Raw genomic sequence first — 25,119 nt, 5'->3', positions numbered from 1 at the left:
GGCCTGACGCGGGGGCCGCGGGTCAGCCAGGCTGGATTTTTCGCTGCCCGCGTCCTTTTACACGCGCGGGGCGCATGCCCCACGTGGGGAGCACGCGGCCGACAGTGCGTCGTGAGCTCTGCCCCCGCCACGCCGCTGGCCAATGAGAGACCTCAGAGCTGTGGCAGACAGTGCGCCTGGCCAATGGGAAGGCTAGTCTCCCAGAAGGCCCGGCTGGCAGGCTCCGGGCGAGCGCTGGGGGGCGGCTCCCATCAGCCCCTTCTCTAACCTCGGGCTGTCGTGGAGAAGGGGGACAGGGAAGCGGGTCTGGGGACTCCCGCCCTAGGACTCGCTCAAAGCACAGCCCATCATGCCCACGGGTCCTCCTGCCATAAACAAAAGCGTTCACGTGGTAGCAGCCCCGCAGAATCATTAGAAGGCCTTTCGGAAGCCAAACGGAAGTGCTCTCAAGTCACACATCAGCAGTGGGGGCACCCTGCCTTCTCCCCACCCCCACCCCCACCTCCAAGGGATTTTGAGTTGGCTCATACGGATCCCACAGGACAGCAGTGCTGTGAGGTGAGGAGCCGGATGAAGGCAGGGATGAGGCCAGTTTACATGAGGCCTGCTCTGATGCAACGCGTACTTGCTCTAAGGGGGCCTTAGACTTAACTCTGGGACTTACGGGGGCTAGTTTTTTAGTCCACATCGTCTGTAAGATGTGTCGTGGGAGCTGTCGCAGTTGCTGCTTGCTACTCTTGGGCCTGACCACGCTCACCAGGATTATGGCAGTGGGGAGACTGGGGTTATGAGGAACAGTTGGTGGAACCTGGAACCTTTGACCTAGAAAGAGCAGGTGCAGTGGGCTGGGTGTTTTCAACCTCCCAGACATTTCAAGGATGGCATCAGGAAGGACAATTCCATTTTTGTGTGTGTGGCACAGGGAGCAGAATTAGGCCTAGGTAGAGGGCAGGGACATCACAGCAGGTGTTCAGAAATGCATGATGGCTGCACATACCCACAGAGACTTGAACAGAGTCGCCACACCCAGAAACGTCCCCCAAACTCCCACCAACAGGAGGTCACGTGAACAAATCATGGCATATTCATACCATGGAATATTGCTCAGTAATTTAAAAAGAAACAAACTGCTCCATGCACAACGCGGGACAATCTCCCAGGCATGGGGAGTGAAAGAAGCCAGGCACGTCCTCTACAGGATTCCAACTGTGTCAAGTTCTTGAACTGGCAAAACTAACCTATGGTGATAAGAGTTAGAATAGTGGTTACTTCCTGAAGGGGGGTATTGACCAGAAAGTTGCACCAGGAAATGTTTTCTGTCTTGATCTGGGTGGTGTTGATGTGGGTTTATGTGTGTTAAAACTCAGTGAGCTGTTCACTCAAGACTTGTGCACGTTACTGCATGGTAAGTATATGCCAGTGACAAAAGCAAACTGATAACAGCTTATTCAGAGGAAGGAAGGATGGAAGCGAATTGACCTCCCAGTGCAGAAGCTGGATGGGTGTCTTATAACGGTGATGTAGAATACCAGTGTGGTAAGCAAAACCATGGTCCCCCCAAAGATGTGCGTGTCCTAACCCCCAGAAACTATGAAGATGTTATGTTATTTGGCAAGGGGAGGATTAAGGTTACAGGTGGAATTAAGGGTGTTAATCGGCTAGCTTTGAAATAGGGAAATTATCCTGGATTATCTGGGTGGGCCCAGTGTAATCACAAGGGTCCTTAAATGGAAAAGGAGACAGAAGAGTCAGAACCAAAGAGATGGCATCATGAGAAAGACTCCATTGGCCATTGCTGGCTTTGAAGATGTAAAGGGGCCATGAACCAAGGAATGCAGGAAGCTTCCAGAAACTGGAAAAGGTACGATGACGGATTATCCCCTAGAGCCTCTGGAAAGGAACACAGCCCTTCTGACACTTTGATCTTAGTCGGGTGAGACGTGTGTCAGATTTCTGACCTCCAGAACTGTAAGATAGTGTGTTGTTTTAGCCCACTGTGCTTGTGGTAATTTGTTACAGAAGCAATAGGAAACTACTAAATGTCTTCAATTCTTTTGCATACATACCTCTTAAAATAATTTTGCAAAACTATGTAGCCCAAATTTTTAAGCACAAGTTTAAATAGTTACAAAAGACATAACTTCTGATTTAGTATATGTTATAATCTTATGTATATATCCTTTAAATATAGTTTCACCAAAACCTTAGAGATGCAGGCTTAACTCATTCCATTTATGAAAAGTGTACTTCAGATGACCTCATTGGAAAAGCCCTTCCTCACGGTCAAACCAATCAGTTAAATCAGACTTACTTCCTATCAGAAACAGTCTGACTTAATTTTTCAATTTAAATAAATGTATTAATATTTTCCCAGAAAACCCATCTCATTTCATTCCTTCTTTCATCAATGCAATATTTGTCAAGCATCTACTCCTCTAGCTGTTTGGGATACATCAGGGACTGACTCAGATAGAAGAAATCCTGACTTCTGAATTTTATTTCTAAGGTAGATAGCTAAGGAGGCATGTAGCCTAACCAAGAGTTTGAAGTGTTAATGAGATAAAGCATCACAGCCAATAGTATTTTCTTCTTTTTTTCTTTTTTTTTTAAAAAGACTCTTTGTCGAAGTATAATATACATATAGAAAAGTGTATAGATCATTCAGTGAATTTTCACACACTGAACATACCCATGTAACCAGTACTCAGATGAAGAAACATAATTTTGTCAGTTCCCAAAAGCCCCCCTCCTGTTCCCTTTCATCATTATTTCTTACTGAACCTGTTTTTCTTAGTCTTATGGGGCTCCCTTCTGTAGGGAATCATCCTCTTGTTCAGCACTCATCGGAAGGCAGTGCTCCATAGTGGGAAAAGAGAGTAACTATAAAAAGGGAGATGGGGCTGTCTGCGGTGGTTCATGCCTGTAATCCTAGCACACTTTGGGAAGCCCAGGTGGGAGGATCACTTGAGGCCAGCAGTTCAAGACCAGCCTGGGCAACACAGCGAGAACCCCATCTCCACCAAAAAAAAATTTTTTTTAAACATCCCAGGGGATTGCCTGAGCCCAGGAATTCGAGCCTGGGCCAGGGACTGAAAAACCCTGTCTGAAAAAAAAGGAAGGAAGGGAGGAAAGGGAAGGGAAAGGAAGGGAAGGAATAGGAGGGAGGAAGGAAGGTAAAGGAGAACCATCCAATTCCAAGCACCTCCCAGATAAAAACTATACAAGTTGAGAATTTGCAAATTGATTCTTTAAAGCAGTGGTTCTCAAAGTAAGGTCCCTCGAGCAGCAGCAGCATCACCTGGGAATGGGTTAGAAATGCACATTCTTGGGTCACATCCCAGATCTACTGACTCAGAAACTCTTGGGTGGGGCCCTGCAAACTGTTATTTTAACAAGCCCTTCAAATAACACTCAAGTTTGAGGACTGCTGGGCCAGGACAATGGTAAGATTTATCACTGGACAGGGTTCTTTTAAGCACAGCTCCCACAGAAGCACAATCACCATCACTTGGGAATTTAGAAAGGCAAATTATCAGGCCCCACCCCAAACTCACCGGATCAGAAACCATGTTTTAGCATGCCCTCCGGGTACTGCTGTTGCTCCCTAGAGCTTGAGAATCACACCCTAAAGCTATCCCTGCCTGACGACCCCTGGGACAGCCTCACATACCCCCGGGGGCATTTGTACCCTTATTTTTAAAGCCTGCTCCTTAGAATTTAAGGACAATCCATAGGGACGCCTACTGACTAATACAGTGCCTGGCTCATGGTGCTCGGTGTTTGTTGAGTGATTAATTTAATACCCCCAACAACCCTATGAGATAGGAAGTTGGTGCAGCAGATGAGGGATTCAAACCCAAGTGCACCCGACCTTCGCCGTTAGCACTTAACCGGGCTTTATTTATGCTGCCCACGCGCCGCCTGCAGGCCCGTTCCCCATGTGCTCAGGAGGGGGCGCTCCAGGACGCAGGCGAGGTTAGCCTGGGGGGAGGGACTTCCTGTCTTGCGGGTAGTGCTTCCGGCCAGACCCGGAAACCCGTTAGTTGCAGCTGTGGAGGTTTTCCGGTCCTGAACGCGGGAGCTAGGGTGCAGTTTTGGGTCGCCCTCGTGGTGCGAGGGTCCGGCGAGCGCCAGTCCGAGGCGCACTTTCCGGATGAGCACGACGAGGCCCGGGCTTCGTAAGTGTATGCGCAGCTCTCCGCGCGGACCGGGGTGTTCGGGATGCAGATAACTGAGGGGAGGGACCTCCGGGAGCTCCCATCCTCTGCGACAGCCTCGCTTTTTGCTGTCCCTGGCCTGGCATCAGTGCGGACCCGACTGAGTTCTGCAGCTTCGGAGGTCTGCAGGGGCCTGGAGAGCCTACAACAATAATGGTAGCACTCACCGAGTGCCGGGAAGCCGGCCACGGGAAGTCGAGGCTGCCTTGTCCGAGGGCTTCTCCGCTGGCGTCCTCAGCCTGCCCGAGTTTGTTTCGGGCTGTTTCGTTCTTTTCTCCTCTCATTCATTCATTCAAAGATTTGTTCTTTTCCTATATGTATTAATTGTTACTATTGCAGTAATAGCCAAGGCCCGGGGGATTATAAAGTTCTTGTCCCTATTCCTTTGCCTGTTAGAGCAGTTTGAATCAAACAGTTTCATTCTCAAGTGTCTAATCAAGCTTGGTATGCATGCTCTGCAGGGTTGTGGGAGGCTAGGGTTGGGGGCACTGGGAGAGGCTTCCTTGACTAGAATCTAAAGGATTTTGTAGGAGGGGAGAGAGGACGTTCGGGCTCATGCTAAGTGGAGAGATTATGTGCAAAGGCCCTGTGGCGAGAAGCATGGTGAGCAAGAACCCCAAAGGCGGTCAGTTTGGAGCCCGGGCACCGGAGATGAGCTGGGGACTTTGTGTATCTGTTGATTTATCAGGGATGCAGCCACCCGTGGGAGGCTTGGGTGCTCCTCAGCTGCAGTCAGTGCAGTCGGTCCTGCAAAAGCTGTGATTTTCACAGGGATTCACTGAGCACTTTCTCCATCCTTGCCACTGTGCTAGAACTTCATGGAAAAGAAAATGAAAGCAGCAGCCAAACACCAGGGATTCAGGAATGAATCAGATGCAGTCCCTGCCCTCAGACAGCTCACAGTCGAGTGAAGGAAATCAGGGTATACAGGTGAACCACAGTTAGAACCAGACTGCCTCGTGCCCCGAGGAACACGTTATTCATTCATTTGACAAATATTTACCAGAACTGTGCGGTAGACAGCGAGCTTAGTGCCGAGACTGCACACGTGTGTGGGGGTTGCCGAATGAACTGATGAAATGCCCCATACGTTCCATTTTTGCTTAGTAAGACTCTAATGCTAGTGTTCGCTTTTGGACGTACAGTAGAATAGTGGCCCAGGGCTCCAACTCTGAATTGGGTGAGGATCAAGCCTTGGCTCTGGCAGTTATAAACTGTTGGACATGAGCAGGTTACCCCTTCCTGAGCCTTCGTTTCCTGAACTCCAAAATAGGGGCGATAGAAGAGTAAATATAGCATTTAACATCACATCTGGCAGATGCTGGCACTTGGTGAGTGCTACCATTATTTTTGTTGATTAAAAAAATGCATGACATGGTATCATACTTTTTGTACCGCTTGTACTGCTAGAGGACTTTGCATTTACCTAAGCCCTTTGATAGAAATTTATTTTTACTCAACCCGGTGCATGTTCTGGGAGGCACAGTGCTTGACTGTAAGAAGACAGATGAGGGAGACTCAATTCCTGGCTGCGGAGGAACTAGAGCTTCGTCTTGGGAGTGTGGTCTAGGAGAACAATGTTCACCAGCTCGGAGAGAAGCCGACCCCTCGCCACCTGTCTGACTTTATCTACCACTCTCCTCACTGTTCACTCCGTGGCTGCCTAGTTGTTTCTCAAACACTTTCCTCTCCAAGACTTTTACCCTTGTTGACTGTTCTACCTGGAACCCCTCTTCCCAGTTGCATGTATGGCTGTCTCCGCCCCCAAGCTGTACTCAACTGTCACCTTTTCAACAAGCCTTTCCCTGGCTGCCAGTGCTGAAACCGCACCCTCCCCCGTCACCATCCCCTCTCTCATGCATGGGTGGGTGGTTTTAATATAGTGCTTATTACTATTACTACTTGACTTTAGGCTACATATTCACTTCTTTTTTATCATTTGCTTCCTCAAAGAAAGTATATTCTCTTAGTGTACTTTCTACTCTCCCCAGGAACCCTGGAAGCCATTATCGGATTCAGTTCTCTTTAGAAGGCCAGTGTGACGTTTGGTCCTTGTTTTCCAGGATGGACTTCCCCAGCTCCCTCCGCCCCACGTTGTTCACAACTGGCCCCCTGGGTCTGAGCGATGTCCCTGACCTGTCCTTTATGTGCAGCTGGAGAGACGTATTGACCCTGCCAGAGTACCAGCCCCAGAACTCTGAGGTGAGGATGGAAGGAGGAGGGGCCCTGGCAGTGCCAGGCTGGGCCTTTGCATTTGGTCGCCTTGTGTAACATTCACACCGGTCGACAAGGATACAGAGAGTGGCATTAGCATAAATCTGCTAGACCCAGGCTGAGCCAGAATTCCCTCTGTTGGGGTACATGGAGCACTCTGCCATCCATAGGGGCCCCTGTTAGACCCCGGGAATACGGTGTAAGTCAGTTGACCCCTACCCTCCTGGAACCGGGAGTTAGGCTGTGCGAGAGTAAACAGATGAACAGGCAGTTGGATGAAATAATTACCAAGTGTGATCATAGCTTGAGCAAAACGGAAAGGATGCTGAAACAGCATGTGGATTGGGGAAGGGGAGGGGACCTCCCAGGACTTCTGCTGGTGCCTCAGGAAGGACACTGGCTTTTTCCTTGGCATCCTAAGCCATCTGCCTGCCACTCAGAGACAGCTGGGCCAAGGATGAAGGCTGGCAAATTTGAAAGTAAAAAGAGATACCAGAGTGGGGGCTTGGGGAATAGGGTTCAGGGATGGCCTCCTTGACAAGGGAGGGTTTAACATCAAGTTGGCACTCCTCTGGGAGTCTAGCCTGCTGGCTCCTTTGTCCCCTGAGTGTTTGAGCTGAGACGTCTTGAGCCAGCGCAGCAATGGGAGGTGGAGCGGCTGCCGGGCTCCCAGCATAAGTGAGGCTCAGGCCTCCTGAGTGACATGAGGCTTGAGTGGGGTGCAGATCGGCCAGTAACGGCATGGGGGGCTTCCTCCTCTGAGAGCCAGTGGAGGTGGAGGTCAAAGACACAGACTCTGGAGTCAGGCTGCCTAGGTTCAAATCCCAGCTCTGCTCTTTACTGGCTCTGTCATCTGGGGCAAGTGACAGCCTCCCTGTGCCTCAGTTTCTTCATTGGTAAAATGATGAGAATTGCAGCAACTTTGAAGGGTTGTCGTGAGGATTGGATGAGTTCATGAAAGACAAGTGCTTGCACGGTGCCTGACCCAGGGACTGCGCTCGTTGTGATATTGTCATTGTGGTTGTGTTCCCTTCAGAATGGGGCTCCAGACTTGGCCAAGGACGTGGTGTGGGAGCCAGTGACCCCTGGGCCCCTCCCCTTGCTACGTCCTGCCCCCGGTAAGGTCCCCTCCCTCTGGGCTCACTCCCCTCCCCCTCCTGAGAGCATGCTTTCTCCGCCTATGGGCTCTGCTCCCACGGGGCCTGGGGACACCTGGCCCTGCTCTGTGCCTTTCCTTTCTGTGATCCCCCTTCTTTCTCAGATCCCTGGGACCCTGGCTTGACTGCCCAGGACCTGCTTTTCCGTGGAGGGTACCAGTACCGGAAGCAGCCTCGCGTCGTGCTGGACGTCACTGAGCAAGTGAGTGGGCCTGCAGTGGACAGTGCTGCCTGGCCTGGAGGCTGTGCTTAGTGACCTGGCCATCTCCCCTCTGCAGCTCAGCCGGTTCCTGTGGGACCATGGGGAAATAGCCTTCGCACCCCTGGGGAAGCTGATGCTGGAGAATTTCAAACTGGAGGGAGCAGGGGTGAGTAACCCCTGGCTCGCCGGGGGCAGGGACTCCCTGCTTCCCTTCAGGGGTGAACCCTCGGGTGTGCAAGCTTGACGAGGCCTTTCCATGCAGAGCCGCACTAAGAAGAAGACAGTCATCAGTGTGAAGACCCTGTTCAAGAACCTCGGTGGACACCAGCCCTGGGGGCAAGTGGCTAGTGAGAAAGGACGAGGAGGATAGGCCTAGCTGGTGACGGGAGGCAGCTGGGACGGGCACCCAGGTTGTCGGCACAGTTGCTCCCCCTGCCCCATGTGGCCATGAGCCACACTTCTCTGTACAGAACTTCCCACTCCAGCTAGCCTCAGGGGAAAGGAAATGGAAAGTGGCAGACTCCAGGAATAGCTGTATCCAGGTGTTCAAATAATGTTAACAGGGCTCTGTCTCTGTTTTCTCATCCACTTCCCTCTGCCCGGCTTGATTCGTAGACAGGCCGTTTTCAATAGCAGCAGGATGGCTTACAATTGCCAGGAAGGAGTCAGGGTTCTTCCTGAGCACCCGAAGTCCCGGAGAGGCCTTTGGTTGGCTTGGCTTGGGTCACTGGCAGGGACAATGGAGGACTCTTGAGGGCCAGGACTGGGTCATATGACTGCCCTGCCCCTGGGCCCCAGGAGCAGAGTGGGGTGGGTTCCCAAAGGAATACATTCCAAGTAGATAGAAAATGTGTGCACCGCCCACCTGGCCTTGCTTGGGATGGGACCCAGTTCTCCCCCATCGCCAACACAACGCGAGCCTCCTGCTGTCCTCTGGTCCCCAGGTGTCCCTGGGCTTACATCACGCACCGGCAGCGCCGGTTCTCCGTCCTCGGGGGCCCTATCCTGGGCAAGTCGGTGGCGAACCTCTTGGCAGAGCTGCTGCGCGAGGAGCTGGCAGCACAATGGGAGCGGCTGCTTCTGGACGAGGCCTACACCGGGGGCGCGCTGGCCTGGGTGCCGGGCAGGACGCCGCAGGTCGGGCAGCTGGTCTATCCTGGTGGAGGCACCCTGGACACGCTGTGTATCCTTTCTTGCTGAGCAGGAGATCCCAGTGGCCCCCTCTGGTGGAGGAGTTGCTGTCGGCATGGCCCAAGGGAAAGGTAGAAATTTGGGGGGCTTGCAGTGACCACAGCTCTTGCCCTGATCCTTAGCAAAAGGCCCAGGTTTCCAAGAGGTCAATCTGACCCCAGACGGCAACCTTGAAGTCCCTGGGTGTCCTGGACGCATCCACCTCCGGGGACCTGTGCGGCAGGTGGCAACCTCCACAGTTCAGGGCGAAGGTGAGGCCCTCAGACACCTCCCTCCCTCCCTGGCTGACCTGCTGCCTGACTCTTGACCGCTTCCCTCTCCTTCCCCTCCCCAGCCATGCTGGCTGTCCGTGCTGACTACCACTGTGCCGTGTGGAAGGTCAGGAAGCAGGGGCAGCAGCCAGCCCTCCTGCAGGTGCTGCAGGTCGAGAAGGGAGCCACAGGGATCAGTCTCAGGTGAGCAGGGTGAGTCGGGCTGGTGACAAGGAGGTGGGTCTGTGAGAAGGGACAGGTAGCCCAAGGTTAATCACACTCATGCCCCGTAGCCCTCACCTACCTGGGGAGCTGGCCGTCTGCAGCCGATCGGGAGCTGTCTGTCTGTGGACCCCTGAGGATGGGTAATGCCCCTTCTCCTGTCGGCACGTCCTGACCCCTTGACCCTTCCCTGCGGAGCCCGTCCCCCGACCCATGGCTTGCCCGTCTCCCCAAGGTTGCAGCAAGTTTACAGAGACCCTGACACTCTTGTGTTCCGGGACCCCTCTCCCTGGCGTTGGGCAGACTTCACCGCCCACCCTCGGGTGCTGACTGTGGGGGACCGCACTGGAGTGAAGATGGTGGACACTCAGGTATGGGGGTGGGAGCAGGAGACCCCGGGCTGGGCACGGCCGGGGCGAGGACGGTGGCATGGGCCTGGGGCCGTGGGGAGGGCTGACGCTGTGCTTCTCCTCCAGGGCCCACCGGGCTGTGGTCTGCTGCTTTTCCGCGGGGGAGCGGAGGCGTCGTGCCAGAAAGGGGAACGGATCCTGCTCACACAGTACCTGGGGCAGTCCAGCCCCGAGTCTCTGCCCCCCACCCTCCACCTCGTCTGTACCCAGGTGAGCGGCCCCCGCCCCGGGTCTGTCGCAGTCGTGCGCTTGAGCCTGCTGTTTGCCAGTGTCTCTGCTGAGCCTGGGCACCTGCGGGCGAAACCAGACGGAACACGCTGGGTGCATCTGGCCAAACATGAGTTCTGCAGAGTTCTGCAGCCAGTGCTGTCCTGCGGGTGGGGAAGCCCTCCTGGGGAGGTGACGTCTTAGCAGGGCCTGGGGTATAACTAGGGATGGAGCAGGTAGGGAGAGACATCAGGGCCAGGGCACCCACGCAAAGCTAGACGGCTCCCTCTGTGTTCAGGAGCCGGAGGAGGACCCGGGGTGCTGGCAGTGTCTCAGGCACGGGCCAGGAGAGTGTGGGGTGGCACGGGAAAGCCAGGCGGGCTCCTATGTGACGAGCCTCCGCACCTCTTCTGAGAACCCTTGTCCCAGTTGTGCCGTGCGTCAGTCCCTCCCGCTGTTGGTCAGCACTGGTGATGGCGCCACCCACTCGGGAGAGCCCTCCTGGGCAGGGCCGGCAGGTGCGGCTGGAGAGGCTCGAGGGCTGATCACCCCGAGAGCCGTGTGGGGCCCCAGCTCGTTCCCAAGTTTCAGCCGCCTCTCACCCCGCTGCTTCTTCGGGCCCCTAGTTCTCGCTCTACCTGGTGGACGAGCGCCTGCCCCTGGTGCCGATGCTGAAGTGGAACCATGGGCTCCCCTCCCCACCCCTGCTGGCCCGGCTGCTGCCTCCGCCCCAGCCCGGCTGCCCACAGCCCCTGCTCCTGGCCGGCCAGGGCGGGCAGCTGCAGCTGCTGCCCATCGCAGGTGAGGGGCCGGGCAAGGGTGGGAAGCGTGTGGGGAGATGGGCAGGGCGAGCCTGGCCTGGCCTGGCCTGAGCCACCTGTCCTTCCTCAGGAGGTGGAGCGTCCGCACCCCGGCTGGCCGGGCCCCCCCAGTCTCTTCCCTCCAGGACCGACTCCCTCTCTGCATTTCCCCTGCTGGAGCCCAAGAGCCAGTGGCAGCTGGAGGAGCGTCTGAAAGCGCCAACCATAGGTGCGCTGGGGCAGGGGAGCAAGCTGGGGGGGATGCAGTGAGGGCTGGGGTGGGAGAGCTCCCCTTCCACCCTGCAGGCCTTGCAGGGCATTGTCGTTCCCGTCTCTAGGCCTGGCCACCGCTGTCCCGTCCTCGGCCTCCACGCCGGGCCTGGTGCTCTTCCAGCTCTCAGCGGCTGGAGACGTCTTCTACCAGTGCCTCCGGCTGCAGGCGGACTCGAGCCTCTGCAGAGATGCCGGGCCCCCTGGCCACCCCAGGCCTCCTGGTGACCCCGGGCCTGACTGCCCTGCCCCCACAGCCTCTTGGACCCCTCAGGACACTGCCTGCTGCAGCCACTGGCTGAAGGTCCTGCTGGAGGTGCCCCCGGATCCCCCCGTGTGGGCCGCACCCACCTTCTCCCACCGCCAGCAGCTGGGCCACGTGGAACTGCGGAGGGATGGCGGGAAAGTACCAGAGGCTCTGCGGGAGGCCATGGCCAAAGGGCAGCTCCTGCTGCAGAGGGACCTGGGCCCCCTCCCCACGGCAGAGCCACCTCCCGCACCCGAGTCAGTCCCGGAGGATGAGCTCAGTGAGCGTCTGGGGGAAGCCTGGGAAGGCCGAGGGGCTGCCTGGTGGGAGCGGCGGCAGGGCAAGACCTCGGATCCTGGGAAACGGCCCAAGCGGCCCAAGCGCCGGACTCAGCTGTCCAGTACCTTCTCCTCGCTCAGTGGCCGCTTAGACCCCTTGGATGCCACCAGCCCGCCTCACAGCCCACAGCAGACATCTGCTAAGGCCAGGCCTCAGCCCCCAGCGACCCCACCCTCCCAGGAGCCAACCGCAGATGTGTGGGCCCAGGGCATCCCCCCAGAGCGGCGCAAAACCCTCCAAGACTACATGGCCAAGCTGCCCCTCCAAAGGGACACCCCGGGATGCACCGCCACACCCCCTATCCGGGCCACCCCCTCCCAGCAGCAGGATCTCCAGGACCATGTGGCCAAGCTGCCACGCCAAAGGGACACCCCAGGACATCGTGCCACAATCCCCTCCCCGGCTTCCAGCATCCGGGCCACCCCCTCCCAGCAGCACACACTTGTCCCCTCTGGTTCACAGCCCCACAGGAAGAAGCCTCGCATGGGCTTCTGAAGGCACAGGGCAGGCTGCCGCCCACGCCCAGAGATCCTCGTCTGCCCTCCGGACCAGCTGTGCCTTCTGTGGCAGGAACTCAGGAACTAGAACAGTCTCCGTGGGGCAGAGCTTTCTCTCCCTGAAGGCCAAGTGATAATGAGCCAAGTCAAAGGAATGGAGCAACAAAATAGTTTCTTTATTTTGTATCTGTGTCTGAAGGTGATTCCAAAAGGCACCTTGGCAAGGTCACCCCTGGGCACGTCTGAGAGCCAGTGTGGCCGCAGGGCCAGTTCTCCCCAGGAGAGAGCAGGGTCTGCTGTGCCTTACCTGGGGGGCTCCAGGCAGGCTGCGCAGTCTTCCTGTGAGACGGGGTGGCCGGACGAGCTCCCCGTGTTTGGTGAGGGTGGGGTGGGGCCCCGGAGCGCTGCTCGTCCCTGGCGGTGCCTCGGGAGGCAGGCACGGTGGCTGTCAGCAGCTGTCGTTTTGGGTTAATTCGTGTTTGTCAGTCTCCACTGTGATCCGATGTTTTGTAGAGGGGCGCACTGTGGACCCAGGTTCAGGGACTGAGTAAACCTCTCAGCTGACCATGCGTGGCAGTGATCGCGTTTCTGAGACTGGACGGTGTCCCCTTCCTGTGTCCCCTTCCTGCTGACGTCTCATGCACAAAGTCCCGTTTCCTCTGACTTTCTCTAGCTCTGGTGGAGGATTCTGCTTTCCTTTGGGGAAAACACCCACCTGAAAATGTTACAGGGACCAGGATCTGGTCTAGGTCTCTACTCACATTGAGAGAGAAATGGTCGCAGGGTAGCTGGTGGAAAGAAACACGCACGACTCTCACAGATGTTAGATAGTCCAGTAACACACTGACTCACACGGACGGCAAAAGGTTTATCATGCTCAAAAAGAGATGTTTATAATTATACTGCTTATACTACAAATAACTGGGGGAAGTCATGTGACAATACAAGGACCACGGTGTGGTCCCACACGTGTGGGGACTCGGGGGCCGTGGGAGAGAAAGTGAGCAGGCGGCTCAGGCAGGTGTCCAGTGAAGGCCCCGGAGCGCGGTCTCCAGTCACTGCCGGGCTTGGGACGCAAGGAGCGCCGGCCGAAGGGGCGACCTAGGCCCACTCCCTGTCACTGCTCATCCAAGGGCAGAGGGGCCGCCTGGGGGTCAGTCCAATCCGAACTCGGTGTCCTCCTGGTTCGCCCCCACCGTAGGCTCCCCAGGCTCCAAATGCGCTTCATCCTATTCGGTGCTGTTTCCTAAAGAGTTAAAGAAGGCCATTCAGTGTTCCCAGGAGGTGCAGCCCACCCTCCGGCTGCTTCCTGCGTGCAGGCCTAGCAGCAGCCGCAAAGCTGTCTCAGAGAAAGCCTGGCGACCGTTAGTGTTGCTAAGAGCGGGCGCTGTCCCAGCTCTGCGCACTCCCTCCCCGGGGCAACGTCCGAAGGCCAGTGCTGAATGAAAGTACTTCGGCGAGCTTGTTCTCAGTCCGCACCGACCAGCTTCCCCCACAAACCACGTCCCCCCGGTTCCCCCGACGTTCAGCATGGCTTTCCGTGTCCTGCCAGCCAGGCCTCTGGACGCTGCCCCTGCTACAAAGGCATCCAGGGCGTGCGCGGGGCTCACCTGGCCCAGACCCTCACTGGTCCCACACTCCACGACCAGGGTGTCAGCGTCCCCTCCCTCCTCCACAAACCGTGGTCTAGCAAGGCCGAGGGCCAGGGACGGTGAGGAGGGGTGGGAATGCAGGTCCCTCAGCCCCCCTAGGCCTACTGGACCAAAACTGCTGGATCTGCCCGCCCACGGGGGCCGGGTGGTCTCCACACAAGCCAGACTCGGCCCCTGAGAAGGGCGGCTCAGCCCAGGCTGGCGGCCTCAGAGCCGTGCACTCAGGAGCGGGTCTACAGAGGATGCGCGTGCTCCCCAGGCACGTGGGTGCCCAGGCACAGCCTCAGGGCATCCCCACCAGCCTCGCCCCCGGGCGGGAGTCAACGGCGCATGTCTACACTGAGCCTTCGGCCGCTGTGATCTCACCTGGTGCAGAGGCCTCAAGGAGCCCAGGGTCCTCGTCTCTACTGGAAGGGAGCGAGGCAGCATCTCCTTCGCAGGTAGGGGATGTCGGCGCGTGGCCTGCGGGGTCCTCATCGCCGAGCTCCTGAATCAGTGGTCTCGGGGACGTGGTGTCTTGTCTTTGAGTCTCCACGTCCCTCTTTACCTCTATTTTAAATATGTCTGTGAAGGGCGCCTGAGCCGCCTTTGAGGTGTCTTTAGAGACAGCGAATATATTTGAAAGGGCGTCCGTGGACGTGTTTTCCAGCACGGGGAGTGACGTGTAGTCTAGTTCAGGGTCACTGTTGTCACTCAAGCTTGAGATGGCCTCAATCTTCGGAAAGCACATTTTCTATTAAAAGAAGAGATGTGTTTGAACATTTCTGTTTTCACAACAGAGCCGCCCATTCTGCTTTTTCACGTAACATCACAAACTATTCATTCTGTTGCCACCTGCCAAAAGCCCGAGGGAACACGGGACTCTGCCATTTGAAAGTCAGGCCTTGGGACGGACACATTGGCTAGCTGTGTCTGCTGAGCTGTGCAGCCAATGTCTACACTGCTTTCCAACCCTCTGCCGTGTTCATGCTGCGCTTCCCCGCCCTGCTGAGCGACACCCTCCCGGTACCTGAAGGAGGTCCCCTCAGAGCCCTGGCCTCTGGCTGGCACGCCTCTGGCTGGCACGCCCCTGGCCGCAGCTTTGTTCGCAAACTCTCTAGGACTTAGCTCCTTGGGTATCTGCCCACCCACGGCCACTGGGTGTCTACTTGCTTTGTTTCACTAAAGCTCATGCACAGAGATTGTGTCTGATGCTTCTGCTCCCTCGGGGACCCGCCTGACACCCATGGGCTCTGAGTCACGGCCGAGGGGGAGGGCCGGTCATTTGGGAGAATTCCCCTCGCTGCGTCACACACTCACTCCTCTCTCCTTGCCTCTGTCTGTGTGTAGCTGTGTTCAACCAGGTATTCACAGGAGTGACATACAAATTTATCACAAGCACAGAAAAAGGGGTTCAGGCCACTATGCACAGTATTCAGTTATTACACACCAGCAATAAAACGTGTGTTCAAGAAAACCCAAGTGGTTAATCATAAAAACTTAGTGTCATGGTGGCTCATGCCTGGAATCCCAGCACTTTGGCAGGCCAAGGCAGGAGGATCACTTGAGGTGAGGAGTTCGAGACCAGCCTGGGCAATTTAAGCAAGATCCATCTCTGGAAAAGATTTAAAAAATTAGCCGCAGGCCTTAGCTACTTGGGAGACTGAGGCAAGAGGATTGCTTGAGCCCAGGAGTTCGAGGCTGTAGTAAGCTATGATTGTGCCACCACACTCCAGCTTGGGTGACAGAGTGAGACTCTGTCGCTAAAAAAATAAAACCTTAAAGAAGTGAGCAAGAATAAATAGCTACATCTCCTTCGGCAAGGTGAAAATACGGAGGTGTGCGATGCTTCAGTCACAAAGAGCATTTTACTTTCAAGTTTCGGAGATATACTTTGTAAGTGACAAGAATGAAAGTGGAATTAAGTTGATGGTGGGAAAAATGTGTACTGATAACCTCATCCCGATCGTCCGAAGATTCGCCAGTATCAACATCTTCCAGGTCAGGTAGGTCCTGAAAGAGCAAATGAGCCGTATGTCACCGGGGAGGCACACACACTCTGGACGTTCCATAGGCAAGATAAATGCCAACGTGTACGGTACATTAAATCCTAGTTATATGCAAGCACAGCTAGAGGAGAAGTGAGCAATTACCCAAATCACTCAAGGACTCCTCCATCCACTCCCCGCCAAAGGGAACCCCGTACACACACAAACCGCCACTCCAGGTGTCTGATCTAATGAAAGTGAGACTTTGCAAGGTGTGAGGTGTTTAAAGAATGTCCACATCTTTTCTTCACTCTGTCAGAGAAACAGCCAGTTCATCTGGAGAAAACAAGGGGACCCAATCAAATGTACCTCGACAAATTTGTGCCAGGGCTCTCTGTGGTACGCAAGTAATGTATTTTGTACCCCTCCAAAACGGGTAGGACTTTTAAGTTTTGCATTGTGGGGTTTTATGTTTTTTTGGTATCTTTACCTGTAGCAATCGGTTGGCGTGTGGGGGAGGGAGACAGTGGGAGGTTAGACGGGTGAACTCTGGAGCTACATTGCCTGGGTGGTTATTCCCACGCCACGATTTCCTAGCTGTGTTGCTTTGGGCAAGTTGCTTAACCTCTCTGTTTCTGAATTTCCTCGTCTGTAAAATTGGGATGTAACAGTACGTACCTGTTAGAGTTATTGGAAGGGTTAATACAACTTGTGCTTAGGACAGTGTCGTGCATACAGTAAGAAGTCAGTAAATATTGGCTCTTAGTGTTGTAGTTCTGCATGCAGTCAGTTCTCCAATGTTAGAGATAAATTGCCCACATGTGTTTCTTATACATAGGTCCAAAAAACCAGAAACCCACTGTGAATATTGACTGCGATCACTTTAACTCTTATTGAGTCAGGTGAAATTATTAACAAGGAAGCCAGCAGGAGCAGCAAAGCTACACACAATAGGCAAGAGTGTGACACCCCCTACCCCACTAGGCATGAGGTCAAAGGTGCTGAGAAACACCTCTCCCACTCTTGCCCCATCAAAGTACAGTTCCTGGGGGGTTGTGACAAAAATGTGAGCTCCCACGGTGCCGTTCCTGTGGGCCCATGCGTTTAAGACTGTCATCAAAACAGGAAGAGCTTCAGGGAGCAACATGCAAGGCTGTCATCAAACATTCACTGAACAGGCCCGAGGGGACAGTCACACCTTCACAAGCCAACAGGCCAGCGAGAGCATGGGCTGCTTTCTGGGCAGTGTCCTAGGAGGACTGAGAGGCTGTGATGATAGAACGTAACTGTCTCAGCACTTTTATGTAAGGCGAACGGGGCAGAATTGCTTTGCACTCTAACTTACTCGGTGAAAACAAATCAAGCGCTGGGTAGGCTTAGTGCAAAGGGAGCCATTGGGCCAGCATGTCCCAAACTTGAATGGCGCATGTATGAATTCCCGGGGTAGATCTTACGAAGTGCAGATTCTGATCAGCAGGTCTGGGGGGCCTGGGGTTCTGCATTTCTAACCCGCTCCCCACCCGATGGCCCAAGCACCACACTTCGGGTCCTGCGGATTTCAAAGGTTTGTAACTGATCACCTGTTTTACCGACTATAAAACTGACACTCATCTCCAAGGGTAAACACTCCACATACATCAATGAAGAACGTCTCTTTTGTCTCCAGTTCCCTGGTTTCTGAATCTTCAGTCTCAGCTCCATCGAGTTCAGTTACCTCTACGTCCTCAGTGGCCACAACCTGGCGAGTCGATTCTGAGGGACAGAACAAAAAGTAATTCATCTCCGAGTGAGTTTGACACACAGTGTCAGATGCACAAGCCCCAGGGGAAGATGGATCCCAAGGGCAGACGAAGGCCAAAAACCCTCCTCACGTCCCAAAGGCCAGCCCCGTGGCAGAAGCCACCAGCATCCACAGCTTGGGACAGGCTTCTATCTACTAAGAAAAGGAAAGGAACGGCAAGGCTGCCCCTTTCTGTAATCTGGAGGCGAATCCAGTTCGACAAAAGCACCAGCCAGGGAGCCGCGCAGAAGCAGCAGGCACCTGGGAACCGAGGCAAGAAGACGCTGACAAGGGCCAGCTCAGGAGACGAGTGGGGCAAGCTTCTCGGCCCTGCCCAGGGAGGGGTGGCCCCCTGCCAGCCTGGGTTCCTGTCCCCAGCCAGGGCACACACCCCTCGTGCAGTGTCATAGTTGCCAGGTCGCCTGGGGAATGCGGGGCCGCCTTGTGACCCTTCCTGCGCCAGGCCCCGACTCTTCAAGGTCCCCAAGGCTGTATCCTCAGGTCCTGTGCTCCGATTTCTCTTCGGTCTCGTGGCTTTGATTTTGTTAGAGATTAATGGTCCCCCTTTCGTCTTTACCCGTAGGTCCAATGTGTCCACCTGAGACTCAGAGCTACATCTGGGCACCCGTTGGGGATGAGACAAGGAATCTGGCGCAGGCCACCCGGCCCTCCTGACCCTCACTCCGCGGCCCGGCTGTCTCTGGTCCCCTCCACTTGCACGCCCTGTGGCTTCTCAAACTCCGGGCTTGCAATTGCGACGGCTCTCACCTCCCTCTCACGCCCGCTCTTCTTCTGTCCCAACTTCCCCAGCCAAGGAGCCGAGGTCAAGGCAGCTGCCAAGTCTGTCGTTTCCACTTCACCGAAGCCCAGCCGTCTGGGCTTTGTTTGGTTTCTTTTGGGGAAAAGGTGAGGCAGGGAAGAGACCGACGATCCCTGGGTGCTTTGCTGATTTCCCTGGGTCCATGGCCTGGGGACTGCCTCCATGTCACAGAGGCACACACAGGCTCAGAGGGGTTTTGTGGTTTGCCTGAGGTCACTCAGCTACTGAAGGGGTTGGACTTGGGTTTGACCTTGGGGTCCATCTAGAAACCACACCGTGCACAGTGTGGTTCAGTAAAATGCTGGCAGCATTCTGCAGACCGTCTGGGGACACTAGACAGACGCTAAAGCTCTTCCAGAGAGAGGCGTGGTTACAGAGAGGGAAAGCGTACGGCATCTCCAGCCCGGACGCACTCACGTGCGGCTTCTCCCCTCCCTGGCGTGTAAGCCGCAGAGTGCGGTGGGGGCGGGTGTCCACGCAGAGCCTGACCCTGTCCGCAGGCCGCTGTCCCTGGCCCCTGCCTTCACGGCCGGGCCTCGGCAGCATCTGCGCGGGAACAGCAAGGCCGGCAGGCTGTGGGCCTCCTTCCTCTTCACCCTCGCTAAAGCCCGGTCACTCGCGAGGAAGCACTGGTTGGTGTTGTAAACGGATGGTTTCTACTTAGATTTGCCTTTCCTGGGGCCGAGTCTCGGAAGAGCCCAGGTGGAGGAAGGACCTCCTGCCCGAGGGCGCAGGCGCGGGAGAGCTGGGCGGGAGAGGCCGCAGCGAGGATGAAGAGGGGCAGAACCCGGGGAACTGGGCTAGACTCTGCCCAGGGCTTTCCTTCTAGATCAGCACCATCTACTATGGCGGCCACGGCCACATGTGCCACTGAGCGCTCAAAATGTGGCCAGTATGAATATTTTGTTTAATTGTTTTTACTTTTAATTAATTTTAAGTTTTAAAGCCGAAGCAGCATAAGGCGGCTTGCTTGTTGTGGTAGGACTCCGCCTCCCTCCGACCTGTGAGAAGTCAGCGTGCAAACCGAGATGTGCTGGACGAGTCAGATGCACGCTGCGCTTTGCTGGCAGTACGAAAAAATGTAAAAGACGAGCAATTTTCACGTCGATTCCATGTTGAAGTGATTATATTTTAGATGTATTGGGTTAAATAAAATATTTGGTTAATAGCTCTACCTGTTCCTTTTTACCGTTTTGAATGAGGCTACTAGAAAATGTAGTAGTGGCTCCTTTCGTGTTCCTATTGGGCAGCACTGTTGTAGACAAGGAGACGACCTGTGACCTCTGTCTTCTAGAAGCAGCAGTCAGGAAGAAGTGACACTCAGACCCGGGGCTCACAGACTCGTGACGCAGAGGTGGGGCTCCCTGGGGGTGGCGCCCCGTGCCCCCTGCACCTGTGCATGTGTCCCCGCCGGCATTACCTTCCCTGACAGCCGCAAGGAGTGGCGGTGGCGGGGCCTCGGCTGGGAGGGTCCCCTCCGGCTCCTGCTCTTCGGTCTCCCCGCTGACCTCGGGGGGCAGCCCCTCTTCTCCGCGGGGCATGTCTGGGAACAGCTCGTCCTTGGCCTCGAAGCTTTCCTTAGCAAACAGCTCCATTTTCCGCCTCGTCTCTCCCTCCCCGGGGGGCTCTTCCTTGCTGTCCATGCTGCCACACTCATCCTCCCCGTCGTTTGGCGGTGGCATCGCCCCTGAACGAGGGAAACCCAAAGGTGAATTTAGAGACATCTGGGGGGACAAGGGTGTCTGTGCGTCCATCAGGGGCACGCGGCAAATGAAGGTCTTGGGGTGCAGTTAAAGACACATCCTGGAGGGAGGTGCGGCTAAGTGCCCGTGTGGTCAACGACAAAGGGCGCTGCCCGTGCGCAGAGGGCGTGCTGAGCACACCTGTTTAATGGCACGGGAAGGGCACAGCCATTGAGAAAACAGAGCGCAGGACGTTCTCAGGAGACGCGCTGAGGTGTTTGGGGCTGAAGGGCCTCGATGTCTGCCTTTGCTCCCAAATGGTTCTGGAGAAAAGTGTGTGTGTGTGTGTGTGTATGTGTGCATGTGTATGTGTGTATGCGTGTATGGGTGTGTGTATGTATGTGTGTGTATGTGTGTGTATATGTATATGTGTGTGTGTGTGTGCATGTATGGGTGTGTGTATGTATGTGTGTGTATTTGTGTGTGTGTGTATGTGTGTATATGTGTGTGTGTGTGTGTGTGCATGTGCGGTAAATGTGTGGCAAAATGTTAAGGACCATTGAATCTAAGTGGACACAATACAGCCATTCATTTTCCAATTCTCTCAGCTTTTCTGAAAATTTAAAAAATTTCAAATTAAAAAGTTAGGAAAAGGAAAAAAATATATATATATACTATTAAATGTAGGAAAATGTGTTTTATGAAACCAGTTATAGTATGCTAATTGAAAATAGTAGGCAGAAAGCAATATAGTTAATGTCATTTTTATATGCGAATATATGTGTTGCGTACATGGGGAAAAGCCAGGAAATATATACACCAAGATATTGAGTGGTTCTTGCTGCGATTATAGTATTATTTGTGCTTTCTCTGTTTTCTACGCAAAGCGTATTCATAGTTTGTAATTAGGCGAAAAGCAATAAATGTCATTTAAAACACACACCTGGCTGTTCCACCGGGTACGGAACCGAACTGTGGCACACCCAGCCGGTGTTGGAGAGCTGGCTGGTGAGGGACAAACCTCTACGTCATGGTGACCAGAAGTGTGTTGAGAGCCGGGAGTAGAGTAGATGAAAACAAAACTCTTTGTTTTCTCCTACTTTACAGCATCCATAGAAAACCAATATATCATTTATTTTGAAAACTAGAGACTATTTTAACCAATTGTGTTTCAATCCATAAAAGTGGTTTGGAACTGCCCATAACTGTTAAGAGTTTCTGACTGGCTCTGGCAGGTGGGTGACGCCAACTGCAGGCGCATCTGCAAGTATGTGAATAAATGCTTTTAAAAAAATCCCCGAGGTGACAGACTATGAGTGTGACAGCCCGGACTCGCCTACCCTAACGGGACCGGGCCGTGTGTTCCACGTGGAGCGCGTACCTCCCTCTCGGCTCCCCCGCCGCCTTCTCTCCTCTGCCCGCTGCTTGATCAGCGCCAAGGCTGCGATGCTGTCCGCGATCTTCTTCTGCTCTCTGCTGTCCCACTGCTGTCTCTCCTCCCTCTCAGCCGCGTACCCTCCCCTAGCCCAGGCCTCCGCACAAGCCCTGGTTAAAAAATAAAGAAACGAAAACAGGGGAGGTGTGAATTTTTACAGGTTGAAAACGAATTCCAAACATACGCCATCTGACCAAACTTGTTCATTTTCTTCAAAATCAAAACCAAGGGCACATAAGACACATAGCTGCAAGGATGAAAATTAACACATGTAGGCCGGGCGCGGTGGCTCACGCCTGTAATCCTAGCACTCTGGGAGGCCGAGGCGGGAGGACTGCTTGAGCTCAGGAGTTCGAGACCAGCCTGAGCAAGAGCAAGACCCTGTCTCTACTATAAATAGAAAGAAATTAGCCAAACAACTAAAAATAGGAAAAATTAGCCGGGCATCGTGGCGCGTGTCTGTAGTCCCAGCTACCTGGGAGGCTGAGGCAGGAGGATCACTTGAGCCCAGGAGTTTGAGGTTGCTGTGAGCTAGGCTGATGCCACGGCACTCTAGCCCGGGCAAAAAGAGTGAGCTCTGTCTCAGAAAAAAGAAAATTAACATGTGTACACTTCAGTCTTTACAGTCCAATGGTCTGCAAAACCTTCTCAGATATGGTACCAAAAGCACAAGGGATGAGAGAAAAAATTGAGAAATTGGACTCCATCAAAATTTAAAATTTTTGTAATGCAAAAAATATCATAAATAAAGTAAAAAGGCAACCCACAGTATGTGAGACGATATTTGCAAATCATATGTCTGATAAGGGTGTTGTACCTAGAAAATATAAACAACTCTTACAACTCATAAATAAAAAGACGATACAATTTAAAAATGAGCAAAGTTTAACAGAATGGAAAGACAAGCCACAGACTGGGAGAAAATATTGGCCAAAAAGATGACTGGACAACTGACAAAGGGCTTGTATTCAAAATATACAAGGAAGCGTTCAAAACTCAGAGAAGGAAACAAACCACCCAGTAAAAAATTGGGCAAAAGATCTGGCCACATCACCAAAAAAAGATACCCAGATGGCAAATGAGCACATGAAAAGATATTCAGCATCCTACGTCATCAGGGAACTACAAATTAAAACAAGATGACATTAGACGCCTATTAGAAGGGTTAAGGTCCAGAACGCTGGCGCCACCAAACGCTGACAAGGGCGTGGAGCAGCAGGAGCCCTTACTCTCCGCTGGCAGGAACGCAAGGCGGCACAGCCACTCTGGAAGACAGCCTGGCCGCTCCTTACAGAACGAAACACACTCTTACCATACAGTCCAGCCACTGCGCTCCTAAACATTTACCCAGAGGAGCTGAAAACTCACGTCCACACAAAAACCTGCACGTGGCTGTTTATGGCAGTTTTATTCCAACTGGCGAAACTGGCGGCAACCAAGATATCTTTCAGTAGGTACATGATAAACTCCAGTACATGAACACAATGGAAAATTATTCCACAATAGAAAGAAACAAGCTATCGAGCCACAAAAAGTCACGGAAGAAGCTTAAATTCATCGCCCAGTGAAAGAGGCCAGTCCGAAGAGGCTGTCTACTGTATGACTCTAACTATGTGCCATTCAGGAAAAGGCAGAACCATGGAGACGCTGAGAAGATCAGCGTGCCAGGGGTTGCGGGTGGGGAGGCGAGAGGGATGAATAGTGGAGCACAGAGGGCGTTTAGGGCAGTGACCTATTCTGTGTGACACTGTGATGTTGGACACGTGCCGTCGTATATTTGGCCGCACCCATAGGATGTGCAGACCCCTGGCAGGGCGTCCTGCTGTGTGCCAGGCGCTATTCTAGAGGCCGCGGACCCAGTGGTGAACCTGAGAGATGACTTCTGTCAGAGCTGCCCTGTAGTGGGGGGAGACAGATCCTAAATAAGGAAGCAAGTATATATCAGAGGCTCATGCATCCTAAGGAAGGAAACCAGGCTAAAGGGACCGCAGGTAGAGAAGGGGCTATCTAGATGGGGCGGTCGGTCATGCAGAGCTCCCCAGTAACACGACAGGTGAGCAGACGCCTGCTGCAAATATCTGGGAGGAGCACCCCAGACAAGAGCGCGTGCCCAGCGTCCAACAATCCAGCCAGAGAATGGCTGGGTTAGGGTTCAAGCCCGGGTGAATCTGACTCCGGAACTGGAGCCTTGTGCTGTGACGTAAAGAACAGTGGGCGCTTCACCCCGGGGCGAGGGTGAGCATCCTCCGTGGCCCCAGCTCCCATCGGCTCAGACCTGCTCAGAGTCCTACGTGACACTCACAGATACTCGCAAGGACCCTTCGGTAAGTATTGTTATTACTAATATTATCCCGACTTCACAGATGAGGACAGCGAGGCCCAGGGAGGTCCGTGAGCTCACCCGAGTCACAACTTGTGGCGCCGAGCTGGGCTTGGAAGTCAGGCCCCTGGGTGTCTCCTCTGGCGGTCCCCCCACCCCCAGGCCTGGAGCTCAGGGAGAAGGTTCAACCTCTGCTGGACTCCCCAGAAGCAGGCCTTCCGGTTTCCTCACTTGGCTGGAGTAGAGACCGTACTTGAAATACTTGTTAGTTTGATTTAAATTTGTGAATTCAAAAACAGATTAATAGCTGCATTTTGTTTTAAATGTTGCATAATGCAAGATTCACATTGCACATATTGAGCAGTCTATATTACTGAGGTTTTAGTCTAAGTTAGAATTACTAAAGTCATCTAAATTAGAAGGAACATTAAAAATGAAGATAAAAGTAGTGAAAATAAACATGGCGGTCCAGGGTACAATGTTCCTAATATAAAAAAAAAACTCTCTTACGAATCAATAAGAGAAGCACTTCAAAAGGCAACTTGGAAGAAGAGGCCATGCACAGAATATTCATAAAAGAGGAGAGATAAATGTCCAATAAAGATGGAAAAATGACCAACCTTATCAGTTATCCAAAAATACAAATTTAAAGCAATGAGATGCCATCTTTCACCTACCAACTAACTTGGCAAAGATTTCTTTTACAAGGCTATGTCTGGTGAAGTTCTAAATTAGTACAAACTTTCTAGAAAACAATTAGAAAACATTTATAAGAGCTTTTACAAGTCTCGAACCACATTCTTTAATCCAGTGGTACTACTCAGAGAGTCCCATCCCAAGGAACTCATCAGCAATGAGGTCAAAGACTTATATATAAGGACAATTATCACACGAATATAAAAACCTATGAACGAGTGCTCAAGTTCCTATTACAGGCAATGAAGTGGCCACTAGGCCACTTATTATTATTCTATTTCCAAAGAATAATGATGTGTGAAAATGCTCAAAAATCAGAAATTTTAAAAGTTTAACATTAAGCATGCTCAACTATTAAATGTTAAAATATGATCAAAAGGCTTTTCTCTTCTTACCTGTCCTTTGGAAAAACCGGTCTATCATCCAGGTACGTTAAGTGTTTTAGCCGAATAGTGACTGTCCTTCGATAATTAGGAATTTGCCTAATAACCGGGTTTCCCATCAAATTCAGTACACGCTGTAAGAAGACAAGCAGAACCAAAC

At 53.4% G+C, this 25,119-nt stretch overlaps 2 protein-coding genes across 2 annotated transcripts in view; one reads left to right on the top strand and one right to left on the bottom strand.

The window, feature by feature from the left end:
- The first annotated feature begins 6,254 nt into the window (after positions 1-6,254).
- On the top strand, positions 6,255-12,246 carry TAF1C (TATA box binding protein (TBP)-associated factor, RNA polymerase I, C, 110kDa). The gene is given in 15 exon segments (XM_012648185.1): positions 6,255-6,419; positions 7,468-7,549; positions 7,693-7,790; positions 7,867-7,956; positions 8,053-8,126; positions 8,735-8,973; positions 9,116-9,242; positions 9,244-9,301; positions 9,303-9,436; positions 9,526-9,597; positions 9,690-9,825; positions 9,931-10,074; positions 10,698-10,872; positions 10,963-11,100; positions 11,210-12,246. Coding segments are annotated over 15 exon segments (2,718 nt in total). The 5' UTR covers positions 6,255-6,281; the 3' UTR covers positions 12,223-12,246.
- A 1,964-nt stretch (positions 12,247-14,210) lies between these two features.
- The window catches only part of DNAAF1 (dynein, axonemal, assembly factor 1), a 23,995-nt gene continuing 13,086 nt past the window's right edge, over positions 14,211-25,119 (bottom strand). The window contains exons 6-11 of the mRNA XM_012648179.1: positions 24,972-25,093; positions 21,507-21,670; positions 19,864-20,130; positions 17,480-17,595; positions 15,812-15,868; positions 14,211-14,609 (exon numbers count right to left, since the gene is read on the bottom strand). Coding sequence (XP_012503633.1) covers positions 14,211-14,609; positions 15,812-15,868; positions 17,480-17,595; positions 19,864-20,130; positions 21,507-21,670; positions 24,972-25,093 — 1,125 coding nt within the window. The remainder of the gene's footprint in view (positions 14,610-15,811; positions 15,869-17,479; positions 17,596-19,863; positions 20,131-21,506; positions 21,671-24,971; positions 25,094-25,119) is intronic.

The sequence above is a fragment of the Propithecus coquereli genome, unplaced genomic scaffold (genome assembly GCF_000956105.1).
Source record: "Propithecus coquereli isolate 6110/MARCELLA unplaced genomic scaffold, Pcoq_1.0 Scaffold280, whole genome shotgun sequence".
Lineage (NCBI taxonomy): Eukaryota > Metazoa > Chordata > Mammalia > Primates > Indriidae > Propithecus > Propithecus coquereli.
This window is presented reverse-complemented; position numbering and strand designations above follow the sequence as displayed.